The following is a 13540-nucleotide window of genomic DNA, read 5'->3' on the forward strand; positions in this document are numbered from 1 at the left end:
ATGACCTGGATGTAGGAATAAAGGGCATACGGATCAAATTTGCAGACGACACAAAGCTGGGAGCAGGAGAGTTGCAAACACTTTGGAGGATAGAGCTAAAATTCAAAGGGATCTTAATAAATTGGAGAACTGGGCTATAAACAACAACATTAAATTCAACAAAGCCAAATGTAAGGTGCTACACTTCGGGAAGAAAAACTAAATGCACAAATACAGAATGGGGGATAACTGGCTTGGCAGCAACACTGCTGAACAGGATCTGGGAGCTGTGGTGGATCACCACCTCAACATGAATCAACAGTACGATGCTGTTGCAAAAAGAAGCAAATGCAATTTTAGGTTGCATTACCAGAGGCATAGTACTCAAGTCACAGGAGGTGATAGTACCATTCTATTCAGCACTGGTTAAGCCTCAGCTGGAGTACTGTGTCCAATTTTGGTCACCAATGTATAGAAAGGACATGGAGAAACTGGGAAGATCCAGAGGCATATGACAAAGATATATCAAAGATGATCAAAGGGCTGGAAAGCAAGCCATATGAGCAAAGGCTGAAGGAACTGGGTATGTTTAGCTTGGAAAAGATGAGGCTGAGGTGGGGAGAGGGGGACATGAGAGTATTCTTCAAATATTTGAAAGGCTGCCGTAAAAAAGATAAGAGAAAAACTTAGGACAAGAGGCAATGGGTTCAAATTACAGCACAGCAGATGTAGATTAAATCTCAGGAAAAACTTCCTAACTGTAAGAACAGTAGGTCAATGGAACAGACTGCCAATGGAGCTTGTGAAAGCTCCTTCACTGGAGGTTTTCAAAAGGAGGTTGGATAGCCACCTGTCTTGGATAGTTTCGACTCAACAAATCCTGTATCTGGGCAGCAGATTAGACTAGATGACCTTGCGAGCCCCTTCTAACCTTATGATCTATGATTCCATGACATGTTCAATGAGATCCTGCAAGCCCGCTGCATTGGACCATGAGCACAGGGCCTGGAGGATGAACATTGCAGATAGTCTAGAGAAGGAAAGACTGGTAAAGGAGAAAGGCCCAGGAGTCCCAGCAGGAAAAAGGAGAGGGAGATGTACCAGAATATAATAGGGCTTCTCAGGCAGCAAACACAGATCCTACAGACTCTGGTGGACCTGCGGGTTCAACAACCCCAAGTTCGCCTCCCTCTGCAGCCCACTGAAAACTCAATATTGGGATCTCCCTATACCCCTCTCTTCCTCCCCCACCAACATTCCACATGGCATCAAAGATCAATGCACTCTCCCTACCACTCCGCCATGGGAGTCATTAAACACAACACAACTTCACATACACAGACTTGCAAAAGCCCTGGTAGATATATGGGGTAGCTGAAATGGACATCAATGTTCTTTCTCTTCGAAAGTTCTGTTCTATTAATTTAGAAAGTTTTATTAAAATTTTCAATGTATGTGTTTTAAAATCACAGGGGTTCTTTTGCACTGATGTTGTTACATAATACAATTCTATTATTTGGAACATAATTCATCTTTATTAATTCACAACATATGCTGCTGAGTGCTCAGCAGTTCAGAAAGCAAACAATTACCTGTTACTGCACTGTATCATACAACTCAGAGGATCAGTCACAAACCAGAATAATAGGTGAGCTGACAATGTTACATTCCTATGTAGAGTAATCACCACACAATTCCTACCAGGCCACAAAAGAGCGGGGCCAGATAGAGCATACAACACCCCCACACATTACTGCACTCACGGTTAAAATTGCCTTTCAAAGCCTCCCTGAGCTGTATAGCTCCGTGTTCACCTCTTCTAATAGCCCTGTTCAAATTCAGCAGACAGCCACTCCACCTCTGCCCTCCATCCCGGCAGAAACTTTTCCCCTTTTGCTTCACACATATTATGCAGCAGGCAGCTATAAACATTGGGATATTTTTTTCCCTGAGGTCCAATCTTGTGAGTAGGCAAAGCCAGCGACCCTTCAAATGACCAAATGCACAGTCAACTGTCACAATACCTGCTGAGCCAGTAGTTGAATCGTTCTTGGTGCTGTCGAGGTGACCAGTCTATGGCTTCATGAGACAGGGGAGCAAGGGGCGGCATTTCAATATTGCCAGTGTCAATATGTCAGAAAGGAAAAATAATCCATGCTTGTAGCTTTCTGAACAGTCCTGCGTCCTTAAAGACGTGTCATGCACCTTCCCGGACCCAACACTGATGTCGGTGAAGCGTCTCGACTAATCCACCTATGCTTGCATAACCATAGAAAAGTAGCCCTTTCTATTGATGTACTCAATGGCAACATGGTCTGGTGCCAAAATAGGGATATGCATGCCATCTATTGTTCCACCAAAGTTCAGAACCCCACAGCTGCAAAGCCATCCAGTATGTCCTGCAAATTGCAGAGTCACAATCCTGCACAGCATGAGGCATTTCAAGACTCTGTACACTCGCATGACAACAGCCCCCGCGGTGGATTTCCTGACTCCAAATTGATTTCAGACAGGTAACAATCTGGTGTCCCAAGTTTCCACACTTGTGAGCACCACTCACTTCTCCACTGTCAGTGCAGGTCTCATTTTGGTGTCCTGTGCTGAAGGGCTGGGGTAAGCTCCCTACACAGATCCAGGCACATGGCCTTGTATATCCAAAAGTTCTGCAGCCACTGCTCATCATCCCAAACCTGCATTACGATGCAATCCCACCAGTCAGTCAGTGCTTGTTTCTGAGGTCCAGAAGTGGTGTTCCGCCATCTCCATCTGTTCCATGCATACCGCCAACAACATTCAATTGATTCTTGCTATGTCCCATGACAATCTGTCCTTCAAGGAATCGTTATGCCCCCCACACCGCCATTCAGGTCTTCTTGCGGCTATGCAAATACTACAGGATCGTGAACCCTGTGCTTTAAGTGCTCCTGACAATAGTACAGAATTGTGCAGGCTTCATGCTTCTGTCTAAGATGGCAGACAACAAGGAGGGACAAGCGGGTTTGTGGGATTTTGAAAAAAAGACACGAAAATTATGGGATACAGATACAATTATGGGATGGAGACAGTTGCAAACTGGGACATTGACCCATGCTCCCAGTCACCGCATGCGACTCATTTTGGCCCCATCATGCATTGCCAAAACTCCCCAAAAATTAGCGAGCTGGATAGTGTCGAGTTGCACAGTGAGATTGCCTACCCATTGTGCACTGTACTCTGCATTGACACAAGTACTCCTAGTGAATACACGCACTGCCAGCACAAGGAGTCAAGTATGCACGTGCACAAGCGATGTGCTAACTACAGCAGCTGTATGCTGATGTAACTCAAGTCAACATAAATTTGTAGTGTAAACATAGCTTTAGTCTGGCTCACTTATAAGAATATAAGAATGGCCATATTGGATCAGACCAATTGTCTATCTAGCCCAGTATCCTGTCTTCTGACAGTGATGAATGCCTGCTTCAAAAGGAATGAATAGAACAGGGCAATTATAGAGTGATTCATCCCATGTCATCCAGTTTGTGGCAGTCAGAGGCTTAAGGAGACCCAGAGAATGGGGTTGCGTCCCTGACCATATCGGCAAATAGCCTGTTAGGGGTCTATCCTCTATGAACTTATCTAATTCTTTTTTGAAGCCAGTTATACTTTTGGCCTTTACAACATCCCCTGGCAACAAATTCCAAAGGCTGACTGTGTGTTGTGTGAAGAATTACTTACTTTTGTTTGTTTTAAAACTGCTGCCTATCAATTTCATTGGGTGACCCCTGGTTCTTGTGTTCTGTGAAGGGGTAATTAAAACTTCCTTATTCACTTTCTCTACACCATTCATGATTTTATAGTCTTAAAAAAGAGGCAGCTAAGATCTAACAGTGCCATTCTTTTTAATCTTTCCTCATATGAAAGCTGTTCCATACCCCAATCATTTTTGGGGTATGGAACTTCTCTGTCTTTTCCATTTCTAAGATACCTTTTTCAAGATGGGGCGATCAGAACTGTACACAATAGCTGTGGGCATACCATGGATTTATATAGTGGCATTATATTTATTTATTATCTATCCCTTTCATAATGGTGCTTAAAGTTGTTAGCTTTTTTGACTGCCGTTGCACATTAAGCTGATGTTTTCAGAGAACTAATCACAATGACTCCAAGAGCTCTTTCTTGAGTGGTAACAGCTAAATTTAGGCCGCATCATTTTGTATGTTTAGTTGGGATTATGTTTTCCAATACGTATTACTTCGCATTTATTAACACTGAATTTCATTGGCCATTTTGTTGCCCAATCTCCCAGTTTTGTGAGATCCCTTTGTAACTCTTCGCAATCTGCTTTCGACTTAACTATTTTAAGTAATTTTATATCATCTGCAAACTTTGCCACCTCACTGTTTACCCCTTTTGCCAGATCATTTACAAATATCTTGACCAGCACTGGTCCCAGTACAGATCTCTCAGGGACACCACTATTTACCTCTCTCCATTCTGAAAACTGACCATTATTCCTATTGGTTTTCCATCTTTCAGCCAGTTTCTGATCCATGAAAGGACCTTCCCTCTTATCCAATAACTGCTTAGTTTGCTTAAGAGCCTTTGGTGGGAGACTTTGTCAAAGACTTTCTGAAAGTCCAAGTACACTATACCCACTGGTTCACCCTTGTCCACATGCTTGTTGACCCCCTCAAAGAATTCTAATACATTGTTGAGGCATGATTTCCCCTTATAAAAGGCATGTTAACTCTTGCCCACCATATCAGGTTCATCTATATTTCTGTTCTTTACTACAGTTTCAACCAATCTGCCTTAAGTTAGGCTTACTGGCTTGTAATTGCTTTCTTCGAAGACTAGCTCTTATTCTGTACTTTCCCTGTCTGTGCAAATAGATGCTTTTTCCCTTTAAAAACACATACCACAAAGTCTATCTTAAAGAAAAGAAGAAGAGGTGCACGCCTCTTTAACACTATCAGGTGCCCATGACTATTTCCCTGTATATAAATTACTCTAGATCTCTGACCTAATTTTTGAGGCTTGTTCTCTAAAGGCTCCTCCCTTTATGACTATTGTAGTTTGCCAATCTTGCTTAAGCTCATGACACTACATCTTCCGCAATCAGATAAACAAAATAAATAGCCTCACTGAAATGTTTACAATTTCATAGGCAGATGGATATCAGGGAATTTCACATTTATTTTAAAACACACTTCAGATAAGTGGCCTCAATTTGCTCTGAACATGTCACATCAACAGCTACACTTATCAACATGAACAACAACTTAGAATTCTAAGAATGTGATGGTCTTACAATGAAGGAAAGTGTTGCCTTTAAGTACCCAGAATGTAAAACAAAGGATCCTTTCAAACAATACATGATTAAACAGGAATTATTTCATTACTCATGACTCAGGGCATTCCTAAGAGACTGATACTGAAAGGGGTTAAAGTGCTGAACTTGTGCAGTTCAGTTGTTTCTAGTGCAGCTGAAACTTTATTTTATGGAGTGCTACTTTCAAGAGTCTACTTCATAATGAAAGAATGTTGCTGTGTTCACTCCACAATTCCAAATATGCTCTTCAACAATATACACACTAGAAAACTCTCATCTGTTCAGAAATCGTGCATGTGGCAACATATTTGTCTGTAGAGTTCAAGGCTAGCCCTGTGCCATTGTTCCCTTCATGCTAACTATATTGTTGTCGCATCCAGCTCCCACGAAGTATTGATCCGATTCCTGAATGCAAAATTCATTTCAAGAGTGAAAGAATCAGAGGGCTAACTGAAATTAACTATATGAAAGTTCTTCAGTTACAAGAAGTGTACCAGTGAGGAAATCGGAGTTTGGAGGTAAAAACAAAAAACCGCAGCGAACTTCTGCTCTCAGATCTGCAGCTCAAAACTTCATTCCCATATTCTGCTCCCATTACAGCTATCCAATTCTTGTTGACCTCATCTGCAGTTGTTTGCAGGTAGGGAGAGGGGGAAAAATCAGCTTTTAAGGTCAACATGCAGCAATGAGAACAGAATGTTGCCCAAACATTATTTCTGAGAGAATACATCTGTTGGAATAATCTTTAGAATAAGTATATATCACTATATTAATCTACCACCCACTTGACTGGTCTTGATAATTATAACAGATTCTCTCATTACTAGTCAGTTTCCAACTTAAAGTTTTCTGTTTATTAAAGCATATTTCCATGACAAAATGTCAGCTGACAATCACTTATTAAAATCTTGCAGTGCACTTCAACTCCACAAATTAACATATGTCATATTAACAGGTTGCCAGTTTATCATCAGCTAGATTCACATCCTACCTTCACGCCAACTGCAACATCAGTGACAATGCTGTAAAAAAAAAACAAAAAAACAAGAAACCTGATTTAACAGTAAGAAACATGCCCGAGTTTTCAATCCACAGATTGACTCTCAAAATAAGTATGATTTCCCCATAAAACTCAACTCTTAATATATTTTAATTAACTTTAGTATTTAAAAACATTGGTGGCTCTGCCTATTAAAACAGCAAAGACCACCTCCTCAAAAGAGGAGAGGGGTCAACAAAAAACAGAACAGGAATGGGAGTGGGCTCAAAGGTTCAGAATAGAAGATATCCAGAAGGCACACTGAACAGAGAATCCCTGAGAGTGCCCACAGCTACAAAAGGTGTCCATGATGTCAGTGAACACTACCCAAAGGAGCTCTGTCTGGACACAGAACTTAAGAAGTGAGAGGAAACAGGTCCCACAGTCAGAGAGGAAACACATCCATCTAGCCTCCTCCTTCTAGAGTCTGACAGATACCCATTTTGGCCAATGCCAGAAAGTCTGAAGAGGGGGTCTCTGAACTTTGTGGGACAATGGATAGGGTGAGAATAGGAGGATTTAAGGACAGGTGTAGTACGTAAGAGAACCTTTTTGTTCATTCTTTAACAGTGATCCTTACAGAATAGTTCAGGGCAGAAAGTGATTAATACTATTTCTGAACTGAAAATGATGAGCACATTGAAGGCTAGATCCTACAAATGGCACCCTACACCCATGTGGAAGAACAGCACAGACATGCTCTTATAAGAACATATGAATGGCCACACTGGGTCGACCAAAGGGCCATCCAGCCCAGTGGCCAATGCCAGGTGCCCCAGAGGGAGTGAACCTAACAGGTAATGATCAAGTGATCTCTCTCCTAGATCCATCTGCAGGATCTAGCCCTGGATAGGCAGACTATAACAACCCAAAAGAGAATATAGCCAGGATACCCGAATTAACACAAATATCATAAAATGTTAAAAACAAAATGTGGTAAGTACAGCATGCCACTTCCATAGGTTTCAATGTGCGGGTAGCACAAAGGATTAACTTTTTAGACAGAGTTTGTAATACCACCATTATGTTGATAAGCAATCATAAAAAGACTTTAAAATCAAACTACCAATAGGTTATACTTTTATCACACAAACACAAGAGATTGTTTTATTGGTCTCAAAAGAGGGAGGCAAATTATATGGGAGCAGTAAAATGCAGCACAAGTACAAGTGTTTATGCTGACAGTAGCTATAAACACCAGCCACGGTTCCCAGCCCCAATGAAAAGAGGGCCTTGTGTATAACTACCCACCCAAGCTCCCTGCCACGAATGAAGGCCCTTGCTGTCCCATATGGTTGACGCCTGCAAACCATTCCCTACTTGGGCTTTGGCTGCCTGTCTCCAGTATACACAAAGGCATCTTTCTACCTTAAATAATAAAAGCCAGGGGCCTATTAAGCAGCTATTGAAAACAAAAGAGCTTGACATCTGCCTCCTCCTGCCGCTGCTCCTCCTCCTCCTCTCTGGCCAGCTCTAAAAAAAGCAGGGGTCTTGTTCAGAGCGTTTCCCCTAACCCCACAAACGAGGGGAAGGGGATAAGAGAGAGGGGAATGGGGACACCCCCCTCCCACCCCATTTACAGGGCCACAGAATGAACAGGGCGCCAAATAACGGCTCACACAGCCCTGGGTGAGTCAGGAACGGACCCGCCCCAGCCACGCATCTGAGTCCGCGTTATACAGAGGCTCGCCCCCGCCTCCCGCCCCCATCCTCACTGGGCCCCAGTCGGTCTCCAGCTGCCCCACAGGGAGGATCCAGGAGCTAATCCCCATTATTCAGTGGGGTGTGCTGGGAACCCTGCTCCTCCCAGACACCCACGGGCAGGGGAGCGAGCCCCGCTCCGCCCAGCCCCCGACGGGAAGGCAACAATAAACCGGCAGGCGCGGCGGCGGCACCCGCTCCCCCACCGCCCAGTTACTCACCCGTCCATCGCCGAACAAGACAAAGCGCTGGCGAGCAGGGCAGGGAGCCGCGCGGGCAGCGAGAGGAGAGAGGCAACGAGAAAATGGCGGCCGGGCCCCCACGGAAACCGCCGAAGGTTGCCGAGTGCCAGGCTCTGCTCCCCATCAGATTGGGCTCCCTCGTTGTCACTGGGCATGCCCGTGCGATCTGCGCATGCTCAGTAGCCGCAACCCCTCGTCTCCTGCCTGTCTGAGCCAAACTCGTCTCCCCTCGGGGGGCGGGGCAAAGCAGGCAAAAGATGCAGGGCGTTTTCCCAGCCTTGCTGCCCACAAGGCCCACCTCACATCTGTCTCCCAGCTCTGCTGACTGGAGGCCCGCTCTTTGGATTTCCCTCAAAGTCTGGCTCCTGTAGCTGGGGAGAGACTTCTCAGCCCTGCTGCCAGGCTGAGTCTGAGAAGAGACACTGGCCAGATCTGATGCATGGGGATTTGGATTGGATTCTGCAGGCTCCAGCCCTGGTGCCAGGCATCACTTGTTGCAGGAAGAGACTGTCCAAACTTAGTGCCACATCTCCTTCATTTCTGGGGCGGGAGAGAGAGTAGTTAAAGTCTTTCTCCTCTTGTAATGGAAAATTTTGGAGAGGAATTGCCATCAATAGTCCATCTTCTGTAGTATCCTGCCTCTCCAATTCGCCAGTGCAGGGTGCTTCAAAGGCAATCTCATCATGCACCTAATTTTGCAACAGTATTCCAAAGGAGAGGAAAGAAATTCTGCCTGTTTTAAATTGATAACCATTAGCTTATGTCCTGAAACACGAGCAGTGAAAAGGTAGACATGTTATTGCACACAACATAATAATTATTGCAGCTAGTGCAGTTAGTCGTAGATATCAACCACTCTTAAGACACATGATGAACAAAAAAGCAAAAACATCAAGCATGCTATAATATGTTCCCCTCTCCCCCCAAGCAATTAAAGGTTGCACACAATGGCTCGTACTTCCCTGTACCAATGTCAAAGCTGACAACAAAAATACTTTAATTGGTATTAGGATGAACATATAATTTAAGGCCTAAATCCTGTATTGTACAATATGCAGGTGGATTAGTGCACATTATGCAATACATGAGAGTCATTAGCGTTATTGGTCAATGATCCTTCTGAAGTCATTGGGACTCCTCAAGGCCACAACAGTCCTGCAATGTTGTACATTGCAGGATTTGGGCCTAAATCTAAAATAGGTATATTTACACTACACAGCCATTAAATAGCGTGTTTGGTTTCACAATGTTGCAAACTCTCTCTGTTGTAGCATGAGTCTTGCAATATTTGATGTTTTACTTATATCTAAGGCTCCTGGAGACAGCTGATTATGGGAGAATCTCAGCTTTTATTTCTTTGAAAAAAATAAGTTTCTAGCCTTTGTAATTATGGAGAAAAACTTTAAAAATGTGAACCAAAGGCTCAAAAACCAGCAGGGAAATAAAAATAACTCAACATGCATTTTGTTTAAAAAAATATTCTCACGATTTTTAAGCCAATCTCATGATTTCTTGGGTCCTGCCTCATGGTTTTGGTAGGGACGTGCTGGGCACCGCTTTCTGTGGCTCCTATTGGCTGGTAACGGTGAACTGCGGCCACTGGGAGCTGCAATCAATGTCAATAAACAGTCTTGCGGCCCGCAGGTTGCCAACCCCTGGTCTACTCTTGTTCAACCAACTTTGATAGATGTAGTGTGAATGTAAATACTGCATGACCAGTGTCAACCCGAACAGTTCTCCAGCCACTATCCCACAATGCCCCAGTCCCCACTACAGTGACCGCTCTGCTCATAATTTAAAACTCTACAGTTGAGAGGTCACATATACTGAAAGCCTTCCCCCGACCCTTTTAAAAAAAAATTTAAAATGTACTTTGCTTGTTGCCCACCTTGGCGAACATACTTAGCAGCTCACCTTTGTGAGTGTGTCCACCCAACAATGACCACACACACACACATAAAGAAAAGGAGTACTTGTGGCACCTTAGAGACTAACCAATTTATTTGAGCATAAGCTTTCGTGAGCTACAGCTCACTTCATCGGATGCATACCGTGGAAACTGCAGCAGACTTTATATACACACAGAGAATATGAAACAATACCTCCTCCCACCCCACTGTCCTGCTGGTAATAGCTTATCTAAAGTGATCATCAGGTGGGCCATTTCCAGCACAAATCCAGGTTTTCTCACCCTCCACCCCCACACACAAATTCACTCTCCTGCTGGTGATAGCCCATCCAAAGTGACAACTCTTTACACAATGTGCATGACAATCAAGTTGGGCTATTTCCTGCACAAATCCAGGTTTTCTCACATCCCCCCACCCCCATACACACACAAACTCACTCTCCTGCTGATAATAGCTCATCCAAACTGACCACTCTCCAAGTTTAAAGCCAAGTTAAACCAGAACATCTGGGGGGGGGGGGGGGTAGGAAAAAACAAGAGGACACAGGCTACCTTGCATAATGACTTAGCCACTCCCAGTCTCTATTTAAGCCTAAATTAATAGTATCCAATTTGCAAATGAATTCCAATTCAGCAGTTTCTCGCTGGAGTCTGGATTTGAAGTTTTTTTGTTTTAAGAGAGCGACCTTCATGTCTGTGATTGCGTGACCAGAGAGATTGAAGTGTTCTCCGACTGGTTTATGAATGTTATAATTCTTGACATCTGATTTGTGTCCATTTATTCTTTTACGTAGAGACTGTCCAGTTTGACCAATGTACATGGCAGAGGGGCATTGCTGGCACATGATGTCATATATCACATTGGTGGATGTGCAGGTGAACGAGCCTCTGATAGTGTGGCTGATGTTATTAGGCCCTGTGATGGTGTCCCCTGAATAGATATGTGGACACAGTTGGCAACGGGCTTTGTTGCAAGGATAAGTTCTTGGGTTAGTGGTTCTGTTGTGTGGTATGTGGTTGTTGGTGAGTATTTGCTTCAGGTTGCGGGGCTGTCTGTAGGCAAGGACTGGCCTGTCTCCCAAGATTTGTGAGAGTGCTGGGTCATCCTTTAGGATAGGTTGTAGATCCTTAATAATGCGTTGGAGGGGTTTTAGTTGGGGGCTGAAGGTGACGGCTAGTGGCGTTCTGTTATTTTCTTTGTTAGGCCTGTCCTGTAGTAGGTAACTTCTGGGAACTCTTCTGGCTCTATCAATCTGTTTCTTTACTTCTGCAGGTGGGTATTGTAGTTGTAAGAAAGCTTGACAGAGATCTTGTAGGTGTTTGTCTCTGTCTGAGGGGTTGGAGCAAATGCGGTTGTATCGCAGAGCTTGGCTGTAGACAATGGATCGTGTGGTGTGGTCAGGGTGAAAGCTGCAGGCATGCAGGTAGGAATAGCGGTCAGTAGGTTTCCGGTATAGGGTGGTGTTTATGTGACCATTGTTTATTAGCACTGTAGTGTCCAGGAAGTGGATCTCTTGTGTGGACTGGACCAGGCTGAGGTTGGTGGTGGGATGGAAATTGTTGAAATCATGGTGGAATTCCTCAAGGGCTTCTTTTCCATGGGTCCAGATGATGAAGATGTCATCAATATAGCGCAAGTAGAGTAGGGGTTTTAGGGGACGAGAGCTGAGGAAGCGTTGTTCTAAATCAGACTTTGTCCTTACCCATAACTATTTCACATTTGGGGACAATGTAAACCTTCAGATCAGCGGCACTGCTATGGGTACCCGCATGGCCCCACAGTATGCCAACATTTTTATGGCTGATAATAGTAATAGATGCACTAATGCCTGGAGCAGGCAGGAAGAACTCGATTTCCTGGGCCTGTGGGGAGGAGAGGGTATGCAAGCACAGATATGGAACAGCCCTAGAAACATGGATATCTCTGAGTAGATTGCATGGAGGATGCAGGCTAAGGAGTGCAATAAGGATCAGCAACAATACCACATAAAAGTAAAGGACCTTCACTAGGAATACCACAAAGTGAGAGAGGGCAACAGGAAATCTGATGCTGCCCCACAGACCTGCTGCTTTTACAACGAACTCTGTGCCATATTTGGTGGTGACCACACCAGCACCCCACGGACCACTGTGGATACCTCAGAGGAGCCCAAGACGGAGACCACTGCCTTGAAAAGCAAGGAGGAGGAGGAGCAGGAGTAGGGAAATGCAGTGGGGGACTCCTACCATGCCATGAGCCAAAACCTGTTCGAAACTCCACAGAACTCTAGCCAGTCTTGTCAAGTGAGCTCAGATGAGCCCACTGATGAAGGGAAAGGGAGCTTAGATAAATGTGTGCAGGCAATTTTCCTTACTTTTTATTTTATTTACTTTTTCTTCCTCTTCCCCCTTCCCCATGCCATTTAAAGATGACACCCAGACCATTCCCATATTATAAAACAAAGGGACTGATTTTTCACCATTTTACTCTGACAAGATAAGTTAGGAAGTAAATTCAAGCCAAATTCTCAAACAATACTATATGCAGAGTTGGTGTAGCCATGTCAATCCCACAGTACCAGAGAGACAAGGTAAGTGAGGTAATATCTTTTATTGGACCAACTTCTGTTGGTGAGAGAGACAAGCTTTCGAGCTTACACAGAGCTAGTCTTCAGATCCCTGAAGAAGGGCTCTGTGTAAGCTCAAAAGCTTGTCTCACTTCTGTTGGTCCAATAAAAGATATTACCTAACCCATCCTGTCTTTCTGAACAGTACTATGGCTGTTGAATTAAATAAATCACATTGATTCAGTGTCCTGTGCTCATTTTGAGGTAGAACAAACAGGAATATAGTCAGCATCTGCCAAGAAATCTTGATAAAACTTTCATGGAGATATTCTGCAGTCCTCTCCGGAAGGTTTCTAGGGATGTCAGCCTTATTTCTTTCTCCATGATAGAACACTTTCCCACACCACTCTGCGATGAATGTGGCTAGTGGCATAGAGGCCCTGGGAGCTTCAGGGTGAGATAGCCAAAATCTACCAGTTGTTTTCGCTGTGCCTTTGTGACCCTCAGGAGTGAGACAGCCAAAATCACCATTGCCTGTGAAAATAGTGTGAATATTCATTGCCATTACCCTGTACTTATACCATAGAACAGGGGCCAGAATTTTATAGCTTCATGCAAAAGAAAATCCACTGCCCCACCCCTAGTAGGCCATACTCACCATGGTTGGTGCTGGAGACAGTGCTGTGCCAAGGCACTCCAAAACTGAAGTGTCAATAAGCATTTCTTATTCAAAGTATTATTGGGAATAAGGGAAGGGAGTTTTGAAACTTATCTTTCCCTTTTAATTATGACTGTAAATCTAATATG

The 13540-nt window shown here is 44.0% G+C and overlaps 1 protein-coding gene across 6 annotated transcripts in view; it reads right to left on the reverse strand.

The window, feature by feature from the left end:
• Positions 1 to 8434, reverse strand: part of PTBP2 (polypyrimidine tract binding protein 2) — an 85027-nt gene extending 76593 nt beyond the window's left edge. For 4 of the 6 annotated variants that reach the window (XM_084637784.1, XM_084637783.1, XM_084637782.1 and 1 more), the window contains exons 1-2: positions 8258 to 8434; positions 6288 to 6318 (exon numbers count right to left, since the gene is read on the reverse strand). In XM_084637784.1, coding sequence (XP_084493910.1) covers positions 6288 to 6318; positions 8258 to 8433 — 207 coding nt within the window. In that variant the 5' untranslated portion in view covers position 8434. The remainder of the gene's footprint in view (positions 1 to 6287; positions 6319 to 8257) is intronic. The other 2 variants (XM_084637785.1, XM_084637786.1) reach the window with 2 other exon arrangements.
• Between the last annotated feature and the right edge of the window lie 5106 nt (positions 8435 to 13540).

This window comes from Lepidochelys olivacea, assembly GCF_965140295.1.
Source record: "Lepidochelys olivacea isolate rLepOli2 genome assembly, chromosome: 8".
Classification (NCBI taxonomy): domain Eukaryota; kingdom Metazoa; phylum Chordata; order Testudines; family Cheloniidae; genus Lepidochelys; species Lepidochelys olivacea.